We start from the raw sequence: 23,376 nt of genomic DNA, 5'->3' as shown, positions 1-23,376 counted from the left end.
GAGGAGGCGATGCTGAAGTAGTTTGAGGCATGCTGACCAAGGAGACAATTGGGAATGGTGTTTCTGTTAGATGTCAGTTCCAGCTCTCGCTGGAGAATTCAGTTCTGAGAGGCTGAGCGGACCCCAGCAGGTACCACTCTGGAGAAAAGAGGGACAAGAGCAGAATGAAAAGTTCTCATGTTTTCTTTTTTCTCCCTTGGACCGTTGTCTTTGTAATGCTGCCATTTAAAGACTGAGTGCCTATCCAAGGGCTGAATTTAATATATAATGTTGATTTAAGTCACAACTATAAGACTGTCCATCCATCCACCTGGTACAAAGTAATAAGTACAAAATCTGTCTGAAATGACAGGCCAGCCTCCGTCCTCACTGTCTGAAGTAAATGTGCTCCTATTGGGGTGTGACAGCCTGGCTAGCCTTGACTTGATTCTTGATTCCAAGAATCCCAAGTTTATGGTCTGTCAGCCAGTGCAAACATCTGTCCGTCAATTATTCCCTGATTGTTGTACCTAGAAGACAGAACCAGGGAGGCATTAAGAAATGAGTGGCCAAGAGATATTATCTGCTTTGATGTGTGTGTTCTCTAGGCTGGGAGATAGAGAGCTGGGGTGGTTGTACTCCTGTGGTCTCAAAGACCAACAAAACACCACCTGTGGACACGTGTGGATTGTAGAGGTCTGAAATGGTGTAGAGGAGACCTTTATCCTCATTTTTAGACTATGTTTTGCTCTCCAGCAGAGACGTGATCCTTCTGAGTGCCTGTAGCACAGAGGTTTTAAAGTTTGGACTGTTGCTTATTATAAACCAAGAACAGTTTATTAAACAAGGCCTGGGTTATTGTTTGAGTGGCCCTATGAAACAGCAATATCACTCAATAGCCAAGTTTTCTGAGGGGAGTGATCTGCTGTGAATATGCGTTAATGAGCTCCTGAGTTACTCGCTGTGTACCCCTCCCAGCAAGGTGGCACCCTGAGGGACAGGCATACTGCTCAGGGCTGTGCACAGGCCAGTTAAAAACTCCAGGTCTGCGGGACTAATCCTGCCTCCTCGCTGCATTGTGTAGCTGTGGGTGCTCAGGGGGCATCATCCTTTCTGGGCTGAAAACCCCCACGCCAAGGCTCCTTTGATCTTAAATGGTCGCTGCAGTTTCTAACACAGTAAAAGGTCCTTGTCTTGGTGTCCTCATCAAATTCCAGTTTCATTCTTTATGCCCCCTCTCAGGGTTCTTGCTGGGACCCAGTACTTTACTGGTCTCCAGCTTCCCAGCCTGCAGAGTCCCGCGGGATGGGAGATTGTGTGGAGAAAGGAAGGAAGGGCACTTCCTTTGGGTGGACGGGGGCCCCAAGGTCAGAAGGAGGGAGCCTGTGAAAGTCGGAAAGTGGGAGCAAGTGATGAAGTTCAGAGAGGCATCAGCTGGGGGAAGAAAGGGTGTTCTTTGGGGTGGACAACTACGTCTGAAGAAAGGTAGCTGAGCACCCACAGGAACTCTTTGCAGAGATGGTTAGCAGTGGATTCTCAATGTCTCTCAAGACCTTGCCACTTAAAAGGCCTTTCAGGACTCTGCTACTGCATGGACAAGCAATCAGGTGATCAGGGGACAGGTTTTGCTCCCCTTTTCCTGCTTAGTGGCCTCACGTCGCAGGTGGCCTCTCTGGGTGCAGAGGTGTGCTAGAGGATGCCAGGAGGTAGTGCTTCCATCGCAAGAGGATGGAAGCTCTGCTCTGGCCAGCTCTTCCCAGCCTTCCTTGGTAATGCAGAGGCAGATGGGGGAGCTGGAGGGGGTTTCTGTTAGCCAGTCAATCAATCATTTCCCAATGTTTATTATTTATCCCCCTGGCTGAGCCCTCCCCTCATCCCTGCCACTCTGGGCAATGGGAACTTTTGTGATCTTTGAACAGCAGAGGCTGGCGGGCAGACTGATCGATGCTAGCAGCTCATTCTCAGCCACGTGAAAGGAGAAACATCGACAAGCAGAGATGGAGTTAGAACTTTATTATGAGAAACCTAGGCACGATTGACTAAAATCTCATGTTAAGGAGAGCACGCAGGTCTTCTCAGGATTAAAAAATACACATATATAAAACACCTTACAAACAAAAAAAGTTTTCCCCCCTCTGTGTGTGAGTATTTATGTATATGTACAGGGAATGGTACCAAATCTAACGATGTATCGGGAGCAAGGATTCACAGTCCCTTTCAGCAGCCCCTAAGAAAGCGAACGGCTCGATGCCCTCATAAGCTGGTGCCAGGCCACTCGCTCACGTAGTCCAATGTTGGGAAGCTGTGGCCCGTGTCTGAAACGGCATCACAGGGCAAACAACAGGGAGCAGTTAGCTCTGTTTAGCAGCTCTCTTTAAAAGAGGGATGTCAGCTCTGCAGTGAGAAAATGTGTCTGGAGCGGGAGCTGCCTACAGACCTCACCCACCAGACCCACTGTGCTGTGCTGAGCCCCAACAGCTGCTCGAAGAGGCGACAGCGGTGGAAAGAGCTGGTCCATGGGTGGTTTCTTATGCCATATGCGCTAAGGATGGAGTGAAGATGAAGATGACCTGGTAGAAGAACAGGGACTTGCTGTGAGGACAAATATCTTGGCTTGCACTGTCTGGCAGGCCTGAGAAAGCAGTTAAGAGCTGAATGATGTGTGACACCTGGAGAGGACTCTTGCTCCTTGCAAAAGATGCTGAAGCGTTTGGTAGGTTAATGAGAGAAGACACAGGCTGTACCTCTTCTGCAGATAAACAGAGGGTGTTTTTTCTCTCATTGGCAGCTAGCAGCACCCTTTCAGCAGCGTTCATGTTGCTTGAAAGATGAGTTTAAAAAGGGGAAAAATCACTTTGATTCCACATGGTGACTCCTCCTTTTTTACTAGTAGGATATTTGTTCTCACAGGAGAATCTCTGTATCTGTTAATGGATGTCTTGCTTAGAATTGATGACATAAGTATCTTGGGAAAATTCCCTAGTCTTCATCAGCTGGCCATCTAAGCTCTATCCCTGGGCCCCAGAGCCAATCTGCTGCGCTGACTTAGGAATGAGGAAGGGATTCCAACATTAGACATGAGGCAGCTGTGCGTGGGGGACCACGGATGCCCTTATCTATGGGGAAAAGTTATATACATAGTGTAAAAAAATTCAAGTAGGATTTATTGTATAGGTAAACTGGTATGAAATATGTGGGCTCAGGTAGAGAAAGGCAGGGTTAGAAAGAGCGAGAACAAAGCAGATAAGAAAGTCTTTCTTTCAGAAAGCCTACTGGTGTGTTTCTGCTCCCTGCAAGTGAGAGAAGATTCAGCTCAGTGTAATTGCCAAACCAATGTAGCAAATGCTGAATAGACACCAAAGAAGATGCAAGGGGTTTGAGGTCCAGTCAGTCTGTTAATACAGTGTCACAGTGGATACCTCCTGGGCAGCCTCAGGAGTCTGCTGGCCTGTGCTCTACCAGGCTAAGGATAGTGAGTCTCCAATCCCTGTGGGTCCCATGGTGAAAATATGGCTGAGAGCTCCACATCACGAGGTCGGTGCTTCTCTTCAGTGCGTGTCTCCCAGTGGCTGCCCCTGCCCTAAGCTGTGAGAGGTGCTGTCTGCAATGTAATGATGATGTTCACTGAAAAGGAGCGAGAGGGTGTTAAAACAGAGAGAGGTTAGTGGCAGGAGTCTGGATTCTGCTTTGCAGAAGTTTTACTGAGCGCTGAGACTGCTCCTTCTCCTCACTCCTCCTGGAGACAGGTCACACAGACAAATCATCCGACCTCGCCTTGCTGCTGGCACGGCTAGTCTTGCTGAACCGGCGTTTCTCATTGAAGTAGTTCTCAGGGAAGGCAGGTGCTGCACATTCGTTGGCCACCTCTGGACTCTCCACGTAGCTGGACTTAACAAAGTGCCCTTCACCAGCACGGTCCTCCTGGCCATGGACCCGCTCGGTGGCAAAGTTGGCAGTGTTCTGCTGGGAGGCCATCTTGTTGCTGAAGGGGCTGATGAACTTCCCATTGGGACTTGACAAGCACTGGTTAAAATCTGGTGGAGGAGTGTACATCTGGGCCCTTTCTACTTGTGGGGCAGACTCCAATCTGCCGGGGGCTGTGCTGGAGTTGGGCTTGTAAGACCGGGAGCACTTCTCTTTGGCTTTCTTCCAGCCCAAGTGGTACAGCTCAGCCAGACTGAGGAAAAGGGAGAGCACTGCCACAGCCAGCATGAAGACGATGAACACGTTCTTCTCTGTGGGGCGGGAAACATAGCAGTTGACAGGGTGGGGACAAGGTGCCCGCTGGCAGATATACAGGGTCTCCAGAAAGATCCCGTACAAGATGTACTGTCCCACAATGAAGGCCACTTCCATGGCGGTGCGAATCAAAATGCTGTAGACGTAGGTGTTCAGCAGACTGCCCCTGAGTATGATTTTGCCTCCTGATTCATCCCAGCAAGACAGCTCGGCCTTCTCTGCCGTAGGGCACTTCTGCTGGTAGTATGTGTCGCCGTTGTTTTTCATCTCCTGGGCCTCTATTTCTGCCTCCTTCATCTTCCTCTTCTCCTCCATGCGTACCGTGTGCATTGCGTGGCCCATATACACCAGAGATGGGGTGGAGACAAAGATGATCTGGAGGACCCAAAACCGGACGTGGGAGATGGGGAAAGCCTTGTCGTAGCAGACGTTCTCGCAGCCAGGCTGCTGGGTGTCACACATGAAGTCAGACTGCTCGTCCCCCCAGGAGGACTCTGCTGCCGTACCTAGCACCAGCATCCGGAAGATGAAGAGCACGGTCAACCAGACTTTCCCCACCACTGTGGAGTGTTTGTGGACCTCCTCGAGGAATTCTCCCAGGAAACTCCAGTCTCCCATTTCTGCTCACCAGGAGGGGTAAGAAGTCTTGAAGGGAGAATTGAACACAGCCTCTGTGGGAGAAAATAGAAGAGAGTGGCTCTAAGGAGGGTTTGGAAATGCCCGATTGGCAATGCATGGAGTGGAAGGGTTTGGTTTGTGTCATAGAACGTGTTTTAATTTGACCTGAAATGAATGAGGTCTGGTGTGCTGAAAACTTTGTTTCACATCTACTGAAAATGATGTGTTGTGGTTTTTTTTTCGATTCAGCTACTGAAACTAAAACTGCTCTTTTTTGCGTAATCTGACTGCAACCCGTTAAATGGGCTGCCAAAACTTTGTGGGTGAGACAGATTATTTTCTTGGCTCGAGTAGTCCTTTCACTGCGATCTGCATATTGCATCCTCTGCGGACTGTGTAGTTGAAGCAGTGCTCGTCTGTCTGCAGACTATGCTCTGGGGAATCCCTAACGGGCTGATCCCCTGGGAGATAAGACTGGAGGCTACCGCTTGGTCTGAGCAGTGCCTTGGCACTTTCCCGTGTCACCTTTGTGTAATACCTGCACTGACACCTGGTCTGTGAGGTGCTCGCAGCTCTGGGCTTCATTTCTGAGCTTGATGCCGCCACTGAAAAAAATGCAGAGAAAACCTTCCTGTTGCCCACCTGCCCCTTGCCCATGGGTTTTGCTTTGGTTTTGCAGTGTTGCCAGTAGCAAGTGTTTCATATACAAGCTGCAAAATGTTTTGGGGAGTGTAAAGACTTTGGTGAGCTGTGCCAGTCCCGTAAACCTAATCTGCTGCCACCCTGTCACACCTCTCGGAAACTGCTGCAAAATTTAAATGGTGGCTCTTGCTCCCTCCTCTTTTCTTAAGCTCTGAGACAAAATTCACAGTTCAAATGACACAGGCAAAGAAAAAAGCCTCCTTTGAAAGACTCCCAAAGACCAGCAGCTCCTGGGAACTGCTGTTTGGTAGGTGGTCTGATGAGAGGAAAGGTTTGGTGGGGTGGTAGTAAGATTACAACGTGAGGATGTAGGAGAGCCTGCTTCAGTTTTGTTTCTGACTCTGACAGACTGTTTCTGGCCAAGTCACTTAACCCCCTGGATAAAAAGAGAATGATGGGTTTAATCCGTCTTTGGTGGGGCTCTGTGGGGGTGCTTGAGTGATCATTTGATCCAGTTGTACTCACCGTGCTTACCTTCCCAGGGCACTGCAAAGCTCTCCCTTGTGCATGAGTTAAGGGCTAGCTGCTATAAAGTATGCAGTATTACCTTGGAGATAATATTCTCCCACAGTCACTCTTTTTGAAAATATCCTTTTAATAAATAAATGAAAAACTTAATAATCATCGTAATGAAATATTAAAAGCACTAGACAAGGTAAATCCCAAAGCCGTAGGGTCCAAAAGTGTTAACTCTCCTTCTTTATTGTCCCTTGTCTTGTCTTTAAGAGCCAATTATTTTTACTGTGCTAAGAGAGTCTGTGGAGAGTAGACACAGTTAAATGCTGAGAATTTACTGCAGCAATATCGTGTAGATTTCCTGTGAGCAAAAGCTGGAGAACAGAGAGATACACTTGTTGAGGGAGCAGTATTCCCTCCTCTGGTTAAGTACATGATGTAATTTAACGTAGCAGCGCATGCAGTGATTTAGGCCATCGCTTGTTTATATGCAGTGTCCATCTGCGAGGATGGATGGGACAAAGACCAAAAGCTGAATCCTTAAACTCCTGGTGCTGCTGAGGGCTGCCCTGAGGAAAGGTGAGGACTGCCCAGGTGAGGAGATGGAGAGGTGACCACTGGCTGCCCCACCGACTTTCGGAAGCCATGTGAGGAGGCAGAAGGGGCATACTGGGCAGCCAAGGACAGGCTTTGGCTCTGTCCTGCTTTGGCAGGCATGCTGCAAGTGTGCTGATGTAGGTCCTGATGGCTGCTTGGCGTATGCAGAAGTTTTCATCTGCTGCCAGCCCAGAACTGGTGGAGCCGTAACACAGAAAATCAGCGAGTCTTTCTGACTCCTCTTGTCTGCACTGGCAAAAACTGGCAAATCTGTGGGTATACCTTATCTTCTGAAGTGGCTTTGGTGCAGTTACTGCATTCTGCAGAAATTAGCACATGGCTTCATTCTGTGGGCAGCAGGGGATTGAATACAGGCAGACAAATCAGTGGTGAGAAATATTTACAGGCAGTTGAACTGAAATCAGGATCTTTTTTTTTTTTTCTACTCCAGAGTGCAGACAAGGCAACCAGCTCCCTCATGGTACGTTCATGGTACGGGTGTGTCCAAGGTCATTATGGTATAGCCCAACTGTATGTGTGGAATATTCCTTCCAATACAGCATGAACAATGGTGGGTATCCTCATTTTTCCAGATGAGTTGGTGGTGTTTGCAGGTGCCCCTCTTGCTCCTGCTGTTGCTAGTTGACAGCTGCTTTTTCTTGATTCACCTTGCTTGTTAGGATAAAAATGAACACACTTCTCCCTGACTGTGCCAAGGATGAGTTTTTCTTCCTGCCATGTGTGTGTGCAGTCACAGACTGAGCACGTCTTCCCATCAGTTCTACCACGTGCAGCTAGTTTGGGGTTTGGGCTTGTTTTCCCCAGGGAAGGCTACTACACCCAGACACTTGCAAATTGTAAAGATCAATGTGTACAGAACACAAAGTAAAGCAAACATAGATGCAAGAGGAGTCTGGAAATAAAAAATCGTGATGGATGTGAGAATGACAGTAACTTATTTGCCTCACACACGCACAAAATTTTCCAAAAGGAAGTAAATCAGAATGATCCAAGGCTGGCAGCCACGAGGCTTAGGCTAAATAATAGGGCTGTTCTGTCTACTCTTCCTGCTGGCTGCTTCTCTGCACAGGCTGTTTAGAGGAGGGGCTGCCCAAAGAGCTGAATGCCTCTGATCATCCTGCTGCAGCCCCACGGAGAGCTGAGAGCTGAGCTGGCTGCTGCAAGGGGGTAGGTGGCCACCGGAGAATGGGTTTTGGGAAACCAGGAAAAGGAGTTTCCCTCCTAGAGCAGTGCTTTGGCTTACACATTTTTTAATTATTAGTGAGCTATTCTTGCACTGCCAGACCAAGGGACTCCTAGAACAACAGAGGAGAGCATCTAGCTCTCTGCTGCCAGCAAGCAAAGAAGGATTGTTGTCATCTCCTGACAACTTTTCCTGGCTAGGCAGGGCTGCCTCTGACCTAGCCTTTCTCCTCAGGGCTTTACTATTCTTGGGAATTTTCCATGTAGTTCCCTTCCCTCATTCCCAGACTACTGTTGTCCTCCCATGCTTTGACCTCTCAGCATGTGAGCATCTTCAGCCTTTTATATTCCTAGTTTGGACTCAGTTGGACAAATCTTGTCTCACTCTGACGTGACTCAGCAAAAAGCACCTCTGGGTATCTTTGCAGGGTCTCAGCACCTGATAGCAGACTGTCTTGACGGCAGAGTCATGCATATTCACACAGAGTGGTGGGCAGTGCTGCCGCCCAGCCCTGCTTTTGGCTGGATCAACAGAGGAGCTGCGTGCAGTCATAGGACCTCGGCACCAGGAAACGCGTATGTGACAAAGACCAGCACAGCCTGGCACAAGCCCAGCGACGTGGTTGTCCTGCCTTAATCGTCACCTGGAATGCTACTAAAGCTGGGGAAAACCGAATATCACACTGGAGGCCAGGCGTGAAGTTCACCCAGCTCCAGGCTGCCTTGTGACTGCCAAATTCCACGATAAAAATACCCCGGCGGGGACAGCACCTGCTAGTATGCCATGCTGGCTTGCCAGCCACGGGCTGCTCTCCACCATCCCTTTTTTGCGCTACCTTTTTCTGCAGGAGGGGAAGTGTGTTGCTCCTGGAGCAGTTTTGCCCATCCTCTTGGTGATGCCGCATTCTCTGAGGGACGGGCGAGCATTTCGCATCGCTGCTGCTTGCTCTGGCCGGCACGCTCATGCTGCTCGGGCTAGCCAGGGCTCTGAGGAACAGTTAGGAAATTCACCCCAGAGTGCCAGCAGGGCAGTTCCTCTGCAACCGTCTTCTTTATATGAGTTTATTTCCCCAGGGGTTGTTAGGAAGAAAGTTTTCACCCCTTTAGAAGACAGGCGAGACTATCAGCAGTGATATAAATAGCTGAGCTTGACACTTCACGCTAACTTTTCCCACAAGGAAGGTGACAGGAGGTCGCCATCTCTGCGGGATGTTTCTAAAATAAAGTGGAGAGCCTGATTATAACACTGTTTCTGCTCTCCCTCACTGGGCTCACCTCTTCCCCTTGGCAGGTCCCAGGCGGCAGAGAGGCTCTCCAAGGAAGGCTGCTTTGTGTGGGGGAAGCGTGGGTCCCAGGGAGGGAGAAAGGAACGAAGTGGAAACCATTGGATTTTTCCCCAATCTGCATGTGATTTGCTCAGTTGGATACAAATGTGTGCATCTGATAGCTACGCAGATATCTCAACAAACTGCGAGTCTGGGGCCCAAGATGTTTTGAAGAGGCTCACACAACACACACAGGGCTGCGTGTGGAGGCCACGCGGCAAGTCCATCCCCTCTGAGCTACCAAGCGGAGAGGCAGCCGTCTCCTTTAGCTGCTGGGCGCATGAGAAGTGACAGCCCTGTGCAGCGGAGAATCAAGGCCAGCTGTGGCACGGTCAGTGCCTAGGAATGGCTTGTGACCTTTGTCCCTCCAGCTGTGTCCCCTCATATCAGGTCCAGGCCAGCGCGTGGCACAACAGATAGCTACCGTGGGGGGTATGTGGGCAGAGATCTTTTCCCCTGTGTTGATAACTGTCAGGCTGCAGCCAAGCCTGAGTGGTCCCAGCACTGCAAGACTGCCTGCTCAGACCCGTGGACACTTAGGAAGGACACTTTCAGCTCTGCGCCGGAGATTAGTGCTTTGCTATACAGCTGTACCGTCACTTAAGGGTCTTCAGCCCCCTGTTAGCAGTAGTCCAGCCTCCCAGCATCCCAAGCAGTGCAGATGCTGTCAACTTTATCCTGCAGATCGTGATCACTGGGGTACAGAAAGGGCAAACTGCTTGTTCAAGGTCACTGTGTCAGTGGCAGTCTGGGGACAGAGCTCAGGGGTTGTGACTTGCAAACTTGAGTCCTTTTTTCTGTCCTCTCCGACTTGGTGACAGCAACACAACACTGCTTCTACAGCACAAGAACATCTGCTTTTACAGACTGCAGCCCTTCTCTCCTGTGCCCTGGGACAATACTGTCTTGGTCACCTGAAAGACATCCCTCTCGTGCTACCCTTCTACAGCAGGTACACCTGGCAGAACCAGAGGTTCTCTTGGGTTTTTCTGGTGCTTTTCTAGGAGATTAACATCTTGTTATTGCTGGTGGAGCCCACAGCTGTGTTCAGTGCCCAAAGGGAAGAAGCAGCCTTTTCAGTGTATGTATACAGTGCTCCTTTGTTGCCAGGACCTGGTCAGGAAGCATTTTGGGGGCACATGGTTTGCAACATTAAAAGATGAATAAAGTTAGAAATGCATTGTTCAGCATGGGTGTGATGCTTTGAATTCCAGAGGCTTTTCAGAGCTTTGCAACATAGATCAGTGCTAAAGCCCACCTCAGCATGTATCTTTTTATTCATTGTTTACTGGCATTGGCTCCTTCATATGTGTATGCGATCGACAAGCAGTGACTCAGTAGGCATTGTTGTCCAAGCGGCAGCCCTCTGGCTTCATATGTGCACGCATGTGCTTATGGTAAGTTTCTGCCTGAAATAGGCCAGTTCTTTAGCCAAATTTGTACTCTGATCTGCACGTGGATCTGGACTAAATAGGTTTGTACTTCTTTATGCTTTATAAGAAAAAAAAAAAAACTGACATGTTTGCATAGGTTGCTTTCTAGTTCCCTGGGTTCAAAGTCCCATGCTGAATCAGTAGCAGGGAGAGTGACTTTGACTCTAGTGCTCATATCTCATGGGGGAGGCAGAGCTCCGTGTTAACAGCTCCTGTCCTAGCATACAGGCATCCAATGTTTCTCAACTCTCTGCTGCTCCTGAGTTCACTGCAATTTCTGGAAGTTCACTCATGCTGGTATCCAGACCACTGGCCCTGCTTGCAGTTGCAGACAGCTTGTCATTCCTTCATGAGGTATGCTTTCCCCCTCCTCTCCAAATGTGGAAAATCTCAGAGTTCACAAAAAAGCGAGTGGGTGAGAAGATAAGGGAGCTGAATGACCTGTCACCTCCTGAACACACACCCACCCTGCTGCACACAGACAGAGGGAAATCACTCAACACCTCCAAGTGTGTATATCAGGAATGTGTTACACACGGAGATGACAGTATTATGTAGAATATTTTCATCTGAAGTGATAGGGGAAGCTGCAGACTCCCAGTTAGCTGAATTTTTATTATTTGTCTATCCAGGCCATCTAATGCTATTTTTTCCCCTTCTTGGCCAGGGTCAAATTGTGCTTTCGTATATCCAGACATTAGGGCCAAGTTCTGCCTGATGTAGATGCAGGAGACCAAGAACAGAAAATACCTTGAACTCAGATGAGTCAAACTGAGCAATGAATTTGTCCCACTGCATTTGAAAAGCCTGCATCAGTTATGTGTTAGAGGTATCCAGGCATACATTTTGCATGCAAGGACCACACTCTAATTCTCTTGGGGTGATCTCTATGCCTTAGAGAAATGTGGGTCCTTGGAGAGCCCAACAAATACAACAAAACTGGACTTAGGATAAGCTCAGTGAAGGCTCACGTGTGCTTTTTGTTAGAAGAAAACATCAGTTCTCTCTCTGATGTAAATGCTGCAGAGGCTAATGGATATTACTCAGTCCTTAATTTACAGGATGAAGAGTGTCCAGTTCAGGATTACAGAGCTTGGTGCTGTTTACAGTTTCTTTATATTTCCATGGAGAAACCAACCTGTACGAATTTGCAGCTTATGCTAAATTGGGCAGTGCTGTACACAGGAGAGAGCACAGCCAAACAGGGCAGAGGGAGCTCCGGAAAACAGAAACATGCTGAGAAATTTGAGGACCGCTGTAGTAAAGCAGTTCCCGAGCTCTGCTGAGAGAAACTGATCTTAAGCACTGCTTAGGCAGCGGAGGAGGCTGGTATAGGGAGGCGTGGAGGTGATGGCAGGCATCACGTTGGGCCCAACATAGCAGCAGAAAACCTGTCTGTGTGATTTTAGACTGGTTCATATACGGCACGAGATACAACTTGTTATAGTGTTGAAATAAAACAGACTGGAAAGGTAGTGGGAGAAGGAGAGGACTTTCATTCAGATATTTCCCATCCTTTCTTCCCGCCTCTCCCCTCAGCGTCTCCCTGCCTATCACTTCCCCCTTGCTCTCCTACAGTCAAGCTCCCCCACTCAGAGCCTTGCCTCAGCTTTTTGGCAGTTTTGCCCACTTAACTCTCTACAGCACCCAGACTGCTAACGCTTTCAGTTTTGGAAAGGGGAAATTTTTGGCAACTATCTACTTCTCAGTTAGTACTACCTTGTCAAATCTCATCTCTTCTTTCTTTCCAAAAATCCATACCATTCTCTTCACACTCCAGCCTCACTGCTGTATTCTTGCCTCAAGTATTTAATTTATCATTCAGGGCAAAGTCTGGCTGTATCTTGGGACTGGATTATTTTATATACTCTGTGTATGTACATATATATGCACATCCTCCTCCACTCCCTTAAAAACAACCAATACTAAATTTGCAAAGCCCAGCAGTAGGGAGTTAGGAAATGCTAGAGTTACTGTTCTCGGTAATCTTAATTCAATCTCTTTGTGCCTGTGCTTCATGGCTATGAGTCTTTAACCACATCCTCACATTGTCACCTCATTCTTTGCACAGGATGCCTGCCTTATTCTGTGCCAGCCTGGCTGGGGCTTTCTTGAACAGCAGCTATTCAATGTTTTGTTTTCTCCTCATTGTTCAGTGGGTGGCCTGTGCCTCATTTACTGTACATATTCAAGTCCAGTTCTAAAGACAGAATTATTAGTTTCCTCATGGGTTTTCCTATGGCTTTCATCACAACAGTATCTGATTGCTTCACAATTATTAATTTACTTATTTTCATTACCACTCAGAAGTGAAGAGATGGTATTAGATCAACTTTACAGCTGAGGAACTAAGGCAGTGAGAGATTAAGATAAAAAGTGTTCATTAATTTTGGAAACTCGTTGCGATGTTGCTAATCTGTTTTTTTTTTCAGTGTATTTAGCACTATATAATGTATGTTCAAAGCAGAGCTCTGTCTGGTTAATGCCGGAGTGGGAGAGTTTATCACTTCCACCAACTGGACCACATCTAGAAGTCAGACACAAAGAAGATGAGAGACACCACCGAGGGGGCATTTGTGAAGAAACGTGGCTTAAGTGATTTACCCCATTATGACAGAGGAAATTGGAGTAAGAAGCAAGAATTAACCCCAGACCTCTTGGATAGCTGTATCTGATTTTAAACTGGAGGCAGTATTTCTTCCATCCCAGTATTCCCTCCCTTCTTCACCAGACATCCGAATGCAGCCGAAGACCCTGGAGCTCTGCAGCAGTCACCCTCGCTGGACTGCTTCACTTCCCAAGTGACCCTGTGCCCTGACCAAGGCATCTGTCAGCTTTCCTGCTTCTAAGGGAGAGGAGTTTCGTATGGAAATTCTCAACCTTTCTCAAGGCATGTCCGTAATGACAAAGACAATGAAGAAAGATGGAAATGTAAGTGTAAACCCCTTCGTTCTTACATTAAAAAACACTGAACCCTCTTTAAAGATACACTAGAGAGGCTTAGAAGCATGCATGACTATGCTCATTACTTATCATAGTAATGTGTGGCACAAATATTTCTTTCTTTCAGGAAGGAGCTGGCGTGCCAGAATATTGTTCATAGAGATCTCTCTGTTGCTTATCAATAGCCATAAAATTGATTTTTTTCCCCTCCTTTTTATGAATTCTTACCCCAAAGACTGAAGTTTCTCTGGTGCCTCCTGGGAACTATTTCTAATTTTAAGCCTCTGTCCTCCTGCCTCATACAACAGCACCCGAGGTGTGGAGCAGTCTCTGAAATGTGCTCCCTAATGACATGGTATAGTGCTGAATTACTCATTCCTTCTCGTCTATTTTCAATGCTGCGAGATAAGTCAGAAAACAAGGGCAAACGTGCAGAATATGTGAAATCTGCCTGAAGGTCAAAAAGAGAAGAGAGGCTAGGGTATGAAGTTCTGTGTTTTTTGGCAAGGTTTAAATTTTTCATGTGAAAGCCCGTAATACGAAAATATTGTGATAATATATACTGTTGAGTGGAAAAAACCCAACAACCCCAAACAGTTATAGTAGCAGGAATACTTAACATAGTTCCCAAGCGACCAGAGCCTGATGAGTATTTTAAACCCTGAAGCCTCAGGAATTCTCCTAAACTACTGTTCTGCTCCCAAGGAAAGGGGGAATAAAGTAAGAAATCTCCTGCACTCTTCTCAGAGTAGATTTTGAAAAGACCAGCAAATGCAGAATTGTTTGGTTTCTGGTGCAAATACTTAATACTGCAAGGCTTCCAAATAACAGTTTAACCCGCTCCTAGCTGCACACACATATGCACACATATATTACACACATCAAGTTCTTTAGCCTTAAAGAGAAGATCACATAGGCAGCTGCAGGGAAAAAACTCTCACATGTACTGCTTCACTAAGAAATTTTGACAGGTTTATTAGCATGGAGGAAGAGTTCAATGATTAAGGCTCATTCAACCCATGACTTTTTTAGCTGAGGTTTGTCCAGAAATGCTACTTATGTGATCCTCTGGTGGTTTTCACAGTACTTGAGGGACAGAGGCACTGCCTCAGTTTACCTGAGCTGTTAAAATCAGAGTGCCACAAAGCTCGTTAGACATGACAAATGGCCAGTAAAATGATCCTTTAGGAAATCAAAGGAGTCGACACAGATCAGGGGTGGCAATTAGCAGGCAACCTTTATATTCACTGTCATATCTTCTTTCCAGGTGGATTTATAGGGGTACTGTGTTTTCAAGCTGGACTATTCTCTGAAACATGTGGTGGCAGTGCTAAAAGTATTAAATTATGGAAATGTAATTGAATAATTATTCCAAGTACAAAAAGGGGAAAAAAGTTAGGAAGGAAAATATAACGAAGAAGCAGCTGCTAGTGGGAGAAGGCATTTGTTCCCCTAGGTCTGCGTGCCTCTCTGCTGAGGCTGCCCTGGGCAGTGTCGGGATGGAGGAGAAAGGCATTCCCTCTGCAGCGCACGCTGTACGGGTGACCGGGAGATACCAGCAAGGCACTTCTCTACATTTGAGTTACATTCACAGGCTCAATGTCACAGGCCAGCCAGGACGCAACGCTCTCAAGGAAAAAGAAAGTGCAACATTTTGAAACCATCCTGTGTGCTTCGGAATATAGGTGGTTCACGCAGACACTTGATAAAGTGTTTATACCCTGAGAGGCTCTCATAGGTAAGAGTTCCCTTCACCACCCTCCCTGGAGCAGCCTAACAGCATGCCGAAATGGGATCTGACAGAAACCGCGATTTGCGCGTTATACTGTCTGGGGATACTTGGGGCTCTTATCCTCCTCTCCTGTAAGTTGAAATCTATCGATATCTGTGGTCGCTGCAGGGAGGCTTCCTTGTCTTTTCTGTAGCTGCCTGTGGCAAAGAGGGTTTAATTTTTAAAATGTCCCACGCTCATCTTGTTACTGGTGGGAACGTTTTGGAGAGAAAATGAAAGAAAAAGTACATTTCTTAAGTAATTTTTGGCCATCCTTCTTTTCCTGCCTCACCAAGTCCTTCTCTACCCTCATGCTGTTTTCCCCTTGCATGTAACAGCTTGATCTCCCATCAATGCTTCCGCAGTCCTGGTATTTCCCCCTCTCGGTTCCTTACCTGATTTCCAGTATCTTGTCTTCTGTCTCCTTTCCTTGCTTTAGCACTTTTCCTTTCTGTAGTTGAGTTGGACTCCTTGTTCTTTTCAGTTGCTTGGTTTTATTCCTTTAATACGGTTCTCTCTCTCTTCCTCTCTTTTTCTCCACCCCCTTTCTGTGTCACTTTCAGTCTTCCCCACTGCCTCTCTGCCTTTCCCTCTCTTCTTTCTTCACCTACTTTTCTTGTCTCTTCCACCCCCTCCAGCTTAATCTTTCTATTTTCAAACCCAGTTTGCTGTTGTTTTTCCTTTAAAGACCATGGATCTCATTCCTCCCTCTCCATTCTCAGCCTTTCCCTGTGCCACCCTCCCCATGCCGACAGGATGCACTCGCTGCTGCCTTCATGCTGTCCCCTCCAGTTGCTACTACCGGTGCTCCTCACACCTCCTCCCCCAGATAACATGCCAGGGTCTAAGCCTTCCTTAAATGAAAAGAGAGAGGGTTGCCCACAGTTACCCCAGCCAGACCCTGGGAAGCTTCTTCCACGCAGGGCACCCATGAAGGACGTTTTTCCAACTTGCTCAGGCTTAATCAGGCAAAGCAGAGTTCATGCGGAGCAGGGTCCTCCACTTCTCCAAATAACATAGGACTTGCTCTACTGGCTTGGACCAGGGGCCCGGCACAGCTGGAGCATTGTCCCAAAGAGCACCTGATGCTTCCCAGGAGGTTTCACATGTTTCACTTACCAGTAAGTGGAGAATAACCTGCCTCTCAGAAAAGGTGTTTTTTGGCACCTCCACCCCCCCTCCACCTCTCTGCACACACAGAGTCTGATGCATGAGCGTTTGAGCCTTTCTAAAAAGTGCTTTTGGCACATAAAGTGTCTGAAGGTCTTGTATTTCATGTGTGTGTGAAGTCGAGCCTCTGATTCCTGCACATCAGGCCCCAGAGGTGAGGGTGAATCAGAGATGCCTTCTGGCTTTGATAAAGGCTCAAAGAACCAGTGTCAGGGGAGTGAGACTGGGGTGGAAGGCTCTGCTACCCTGAGAGCAGGCCTGCTGCGCACAAACTTTGGGGGGTGTCCCTCCAGCTATCCTTCCTGGGCTAGATATCTCCCATCCAGAATGGAATTGCTCAGTGGTCCCTATGCAGCAGCTAGTGTAGATCACGAAGCAAAAGCAGTCCAGAGACTAAAACACAGGGCTGGCAACTCTTGTAATCTCATCATTGTTCTCCCACTAATTTCGTACCCCCTTCAGTCACGAGACTGAAAGGCAGCCTACGCAGGGACAGTGCGGTGCAGAGGCCACCTCTGGAGGCCTGTCAGATGTGGACGCTCTCACTCTGAAGTTGAGAGTGCAACCCCTTTTCAAGAGGGCTGAATCCTCATTGACGGTTAGTGCCGGACATACAGCGCACAGTAAATTCCCACCGCATCTCAGTAAACTCCTGGTATGGAGAAACCCACAGTCATTTGCCGCTCCATTTCTAGCTGTATTGAAAGGCGTCCCGTGACTTCAAAGAAAATGGGAATGTTTCCGGAGTTGTTTTTCCCTCTCCTGCCTGGCAGTTGTGTACCTGTGATGAAATTTCCTGGGAAGGAGAATATCACTATGTTCTTTAGTCTTTCTGGAGTAATTTCCCTAAAGCATTATTTTGCAAAGTCCTGTTGATTTTGTGCCAGTGAAATTGTTAAGGACGTCGTCATAGAAATGTCCAAAAAAAAAGGTGTTAATAATACAGATCTAGCTCACAGATGGCTTTGGGACAGGCTAGCTAAGGCTTGTCAAGTGTTTCTCCCGTGCTGTTCCTGTGAGAGAGCTGTCTGTAGAGTAGTCCTCTCTCTGTGTGGCTGACACTTTGCTGTATACTTAGGGTGATCAGGGCTGATTCTTCCTGCTCACCCCATTGTGTTTCCTATCCCAGTATTGTTCCTGAGTGGCACACCTGTTCTCCTACAGAGTTAATGTCTGAATTCAACAGATATTCTGTTGAATGACTGGGGACAGAAGGTTTCTGTCCAATACGTGCATCATGCACATGAGGTAACTGTTACGAGCTCTTTTTTTTGGCAGTGGGGGTAACTATTTGAATTTTGGTGCACCGAAGGGAAATGGTGAAGGTGGACCAGGAGGCAAAAGTCAGGAAGGTGAGTAGAGATGTTGTATGGATGCCTCAGCCAGGCCCTCAATGTGTTATTCCTTCTCTTCCCTACGGCACCCTCTTCAAATGAAAACAGAGGTGTCATGGTCGCTTCTCCAGCTCCACAGCTAGAGAAACAGCTGTTTTTCCCACTGGTAAGCTAGGAAGAAGGATTTTTCCTCCCCTCCCCAAGAGACTGCTATGCAAAACTTGTATGACTTGAGTGAGGAGAACAAGTGGAAGAGAATGCTTCCCCAGACTGTGGGAATGAGGAGAACAGCTGACAGCTTGCCATGTGCAGCTTGCAGACCTCAGCAGTCTATGATGCTGTGGTACAGGTTTTGAAGGAAAGGAGAAATAAAGACAGGAGGTAAGGGGCAAATAGGACAGCATGTACCATCCTTTGATCAAAGGCTTTCTTGGGGTAAGATTTCTGACCCTCTAGATAAAAGAAACATAGCAGACCATGTCTACCTGGGCTTCAGTGAGGCATATGACATGGTGTCCCAAAAGATGCAAATTAGTGAAAATTCAGCCGAAGAAGACGGGGATTATTAGAGAAACCCTCAGCGAGTAAGAGACTGACAGAACTGAGACACTGGTTCCCTAACAGGTTGAAGGAAAGTTGTCTGTGAGGCTGCTCAAAGATTGCTCTTAGGACTGATCTTTATTAATATTTGTGTTAATTACCTAGGCACTGAAAGTAGAAATGCTAATGAAATCTGCTGATGGAACAGGGCTGGGAGGTATTGTCAGGGCAGAGGTGGATTGCAGCACCAGGACAGCTGAAGGCTCTTTGCAACTGGAGTGATCGAGGTGAGGTAAAATGGGAGAGTGCAAAGTCACACACCAGGAACTTGTTGCTCAGAGAGTAACATGAATCTTTCTTAGCAATTGGGAGTTCCTAGTTGGCAGGATCAACAAGGGGAAAGTCCTGGGTGAAGGTCACCAAAGGAGGAAAGACCAGAGATGCGACGTGAGGGTGAAAAAGGCAAGCGAGCTTTCAGGACGCAGCAGTATTTCCAGTTGCAGTGAGTGAGATTACTGTCGTCCAAGAGGATGTGAGACCCCACCAGAATAGTGTGTGCTGCTCACCCACATTCAAGAAAGATATTCAGCCTGGAACAGGTGCAAAGAAAGGCAATGGGGTGATCAGAGGGACAGAGGGTGTCTCTCGGCCAAGAGTATGTTTACTTATCAGTCACAGAAGTGACTGCAGAGAGATATTTGAGCCGATTTGAAAATAGATGAGGTACCAGTTCAAGCTTTTCTGAGTTCATTATTTTGCACTGAACTTCATGATAGTGGAGCTACCCAAAGTAATTAAAACACGGTGTGATGTGCCTGCGAGGTGAATACTATAAGGGAGCTTAGTTACTCTAGTCTGGCAGAACAAAGGTTAAGAGAGGAGAGGTTTGCTGCCTATAAATACTTTTAGGAGTTGGGGGTTGGGAAAATAAGTGCTAGGGAGAGAGGAGAGCTACATAAGCTAAAGGACAATGTGGCACAAGAATAAATAGATATAAATTGGCCATGAATGAATTTAAGTTGGAATTCAGAAGGTTTCTAAGCAACAGAGCAGGGAAGGAGGTGCTGGAACAGCATTCTAGTAGCACAGGCAAGGGCAGAAACCTAATGAGATTTAGGACAGAGCTTAGTAAGTTTAGAAAAGGCCATTTGTTTTGTACTTGCCTGTTATTCAAAGGGATTGAAGCTGATAAGCCAAGAGGTCCCTTTTTCATGCTATTTCCTGTACTTGCCTATTGCCTTATCAGAGCTGCTCCCTTTCACACAGAAGCCAGGTAAATCCTGAATAGAGTTTCAGTGTGATGAGCTTTTCGGCATTGATCCCATGGATATTTAAAGGAGGATTCATTCTGCGTCAGGGTTTTAAACAAACAAAAAGAGCAAGCCAACGCAACGCATAGAGAAGGTCTGCAAATACGCAGTAGTATAGATGAGAGCTCACATACGAAAGAGCTTCTTCACATAAACCAGATGTTCTCGGAGCATCTGGCTTTGCTGGGAGGCTGTTTCAAATGCGGGTAAATGCTCTCCTGAGATCTGAGAACTTCAAGACACTGTCTGAAGGGAAAACGTCTTTTACTTTCCTGCCATTACTGAGGGCTCTGTGTTTGGGGAGGATATCAGATATACTGCATTGGGAAATTTCAGAAAAAAGCACCACCCAACAGTGGTTGAGATAGAAACTTCTCGTATGTGTTTCATCTCTGGTGCCTGGCCACAGCACTGCACTTACTCTGATTCTTCATATCGTCCCATGCCAGACAGGCACCTCTAGTACCTTCTCTAAAGCACCAACGGATGCTGCCTTCCTGGTGAAACCTTTTATCTAAAATCCCCATGCATGGATATGATTGAAAGAGAAGGAGGGAGAAGGAAGTTCTCTGTTATACATTAGACCTCTGGAGACAGCTTGAAGGCATCCTCTGGCAGGACGCAAATTCCCAAGGACAGGCTGGGCCCCCGGGAACAGGAGTAGCACGTGACGTTGGGCTCCTGAATGAGAGGGAACAGTTTTATAGTCACAGTTCCTTATTTAGTAAAAGATCCCAAGTTATTCCATTCTTGATGGACTTTTTCCCCTTGCCAGCACAGAGTACCAAAACAGCATGGAGTGAGAAATGAGGAAACAAGAAAGAGCAAGGCATGAAATGTCACTCTGTGTGTCTCATTTGCCAGTGAAGTTTTCAGCAAGAAAAACTGGAAGAGGATTTCATCTCACTGAGGAGAAATAACCACTTATCCCAAAGTAAATGCTTAGTTGTCAGCTTTACATTACTGGAAATAAATCACGGCACTCTCACAGCTACTGCTTCCACCTCTCAACTCTTCAGCATCTCTGAGCAGTTGAGAAGTGCTTTGCAAATTATAATGTAATTACACCTCCTATAAACACTCCCTTTGCTTTATAGGTGGAGGAACCTAACCATGGAGAGCATAAAGGATTTGTCCAAAGGATCAGCAAGTAATTTTCAAGCAAGGAGTCCTCATCTGCCTAGCCACCAGACATTCACCTTGTACTGTAAACTTCCAGTTAGAAAAATAGCTGCTTCACAAAAATATATGTGTGTATACGTATATATGTTTCCTAGAGTGAGAAAAAAAGAAAGAACAGACCTTTACCTCTTTTTGCTGAGCCTTGCACAGGTAGAAAGAGCAGCAGGTGATGTTGACTGAAGGATGAGCTTTAGCACAGCCCCTTGGTCTTGCTGGAGCCCACCTCTCTGCCAGTGTTCGGCTCCCAGAAGAGATCTGTGTCAGGGGGAGGACACTCTGGACTGGGTAAGCAAACCCCAGTCAGCTCCCAGGAGCTCAGCCTCCTGTTGTGGTCTGACTGGCTCACTGGCTGGAGATTCCCTCAAGCCTGGAGGACCAATGCTGGGGGAGACTAGCTCCTGAGCTGTTCCTGACATGCACTGGCAGCTGCCTGCCTGCTATTCTTTTAAAGAGTCTTCGTGGATCAGGATAAAAATGTGATCTTACGCAGGCGGCATTGTAAGCACAACTTGGCTCAAGTTCAGCCCTTCCTCTGGCTCCCAGCTACTCTATTTTTATTGAAGGAATTTGAGGCTATCAGAAAGGAAGTCAAATTGTTTTAGGAAAACAATAGAAAAGCAACTTGAAGTTTATTAGCTTCCTGTCCAGGGCCTGGGACCAACTTGTCAAACTTATTAGAGCGACGGCAGAGCTATTTATTTAAAAAGGCTAGCGACAAGACTCAAAATTTCATTCCTGTTCAGACCTCGGTGGAAACAAAGGAAAGCCATAAAATAATATCTGAAGGGAGCAGAAGGCTAACTGCTAAATGGTGCAAGTAAGGTTGGCCTGGGAGCCATTCGTGGTGTTCACCAGTGCAATGGCTTTTGTGGGATTTTGTTATCGAATGAGTGCCTGCATGCACAGTCCAGCCCCATCACCCCAAATTCCTTATTGTGGCTCAGTTTTTCACATGGAAGCCTCACACCTAAGATTACAAATTGGGCAGGAAAAAGTCTTCATTTAGAGCTACTGAAAGGAGCAAAACAATACGGCAGGTCTGCAGAAGAGCCAGGAATAGAGCCCAGGTGTCCCTGATCCTGTTGGACTGCTGGAGCCCCCCCAACTGTAAAAATATTTATATCCTTCAGAAGCAGCTGCAGTCTGCTTCCCCATGCAGCTACCCCAAAGCAGCAGTGCCATTAAGTCACTAAAAACATGCTGGCATGCGGCTGGTGAGAAGAATGGGCAGCCAAGCGCTATTGGGCTCACAAGCAGAAAGTGTCCATGCTCCCTGAGCCTTTCTAAGGAGTTCCATCGTTTGCAAGGAAACAAAAAGAGAATAAAACAAGTAACTGAGAAGCATTTACAACCTCTGCTTAATGCAAAGCCATATCCCTTTTTCAGAGGGCTCTTTGCTAATTGGGTATTTAACCTGCTTCCAGGGAGCAGATACGAAGAACTCACCTCTCCTTTCAGCGGTGCAGTAGTAGCCTCTAGAAAGTCAGGCTTAGAGGTACTGAGCACACAGAGCGACACACACAAGCTTGGAACAACTCAGCAACTGCTTTTCAGATGAAAGGAAGATGAGCCCACCTCAAAAATTCTCTTCCTTCTCCTTGTTACCTTAACTAAAAGCGGGAATGCAAAGCTACAGTTTTCTCTGAGGCCTAAGGCAATAATGAATCTTGTAGTGGCAAGTGGTAGAAGATCTTGGTTTATATTTTCCTTTTAATTTATCTGGATTAGAAGCTTATAAAAGGGTCACAGTGAGTGCATGATCTCTGGAAAGGTCTAAGAAACTGGGTCTTAAACTTGGTAGTTTTAAAGTAAATGCAACTATCTTGCATTTATTGAAGGTATTCCTACAGCTTTTAGGAGGTGTCTCTAATTTTTGTCCCTGTGAAGTATTTTCTTGATAAAAAAATCAGCCAAAGAACCACACAGAGCAGTGCAACATCCTAGTTCATTATAGTCCGTAGGTGTTTACCTCATTTTTAAGTGCATTCTTGAGTTGCATTGATTTCAGTGAGATTTAGTAGTCTGGAATTAAGCACCCTACATCGCCAGCCAGCCCAGCTTTGCTGGGGGAATTCCAAGGCAGAGAGAAGCTAGTCGATACGCTTCTCAGTCGCCTCTGCTGTAAGGGATGCCATGTGCAAATCACATGATGGCAATGGAAAATATTTTATTTGCACTGATTTGGTATCTGTGCCATCCAGACTGGTGTCACTTAATTCGTGCTTTGTTCTAGTCAGTAGTATTTCAATCCCCAATGTATGCTGTGAGAGTTTTTTTGTCAGTTGCTCAGGACTGTTGGACTCTGGGTAGTCCCTGAGGGTGGGATTCTGCAAAGACTTGGTCATGTGAGTAACTTGATATAGTTACGGCTTGGGGCCATTCATGTGGGTAAAGGTCCCTCTGTGTGCAGATGTCATAGACTGGGAAATGTTATAGATAGTTGAAGCTCCTTTTTTTTCTACCAGGAGCCAATACTGTTGTTCAGAAGCTTCTGGGATGACAAAGAAGCTGGCTGGATGCATGGATACTGGATGCATGGACCTCTCATCCCCAGAAGGCTGTGACATGCCGCCA

General features: G+C 46.9%; 1 protein-coding gene across 2 annotated transcripts; it reads right to left on the bottom strand.

The window, feature by feature from the left end:
* Nucleotides 1-2,011: 2,011 nt before the first annotated feature.
* GJA5 (gap junction protein alpha 5) lies at nucleotides 2,012-21,202 on the bottom strand. Of its 2 annotated transcripts, none has more exons than XM_075434300.1 (2): nucleotides 20,929-21,202; nucleotides 2,012-4,889 (listed from the first exon to the last, which is right to left on the bottom strand). In XM_075434300.1, the coding sequence occupies exon 2, from the start codon at nucleotides 4,834-4,836 to the stop codon at nucleotides 3,727-3,729; it is 1,110 nt and encodes a 369-aa protein (XP_075290415.1). In that variant the 5' UTR covers nucleotides 4,837-4,889; nucleotides 20,929-21,202; the 3' UTR covers nucleotides 2,012-3,726. The 2 variants fall into 2 exon arrangements, with proteins under 2 accessions (XP_075290415.1, XP_009941584.2); XM_009943282.2 differs by lacking the exon at nucleotides 20,929-21,202 and adding an exon at nucleotides 15,662-15,724.
* Nucleotides 21,203-23,376: the final 2,174 nt, after the last annotated feature.

The sequence above is a fragment of the Opisthocomus hoazin genome, chromosome 1 (assembly GCF_030867145.1).
Source record: "Opisthocomus hoazin isolate bOpiHoa1 chromosome 1, bOpiHoa1.hap1, whole genome shotgun sequence".
NCBI lineage: Eukaryota > Metazoa > Chordata > Aves > Opisthocomiformes > Opisthocomidae > Opisthocomus > Opisthocomus hoazin.
The sequence above is the reverse complement of the archived record's forward strand: the minus strand, read 5'-3'. Positions and strand labels throughout refer to the sequence as shown.

What these genes read in the sequence shown, in the direction of transcription:
- GJA5 (XM_075434300.1), bottom strand. Translation starts at nt 4,836, where the DNA reads ATGGGAGACTGGAGTTTCCTGGGAGAATTCCTCGAGGAGGTCCACAAA.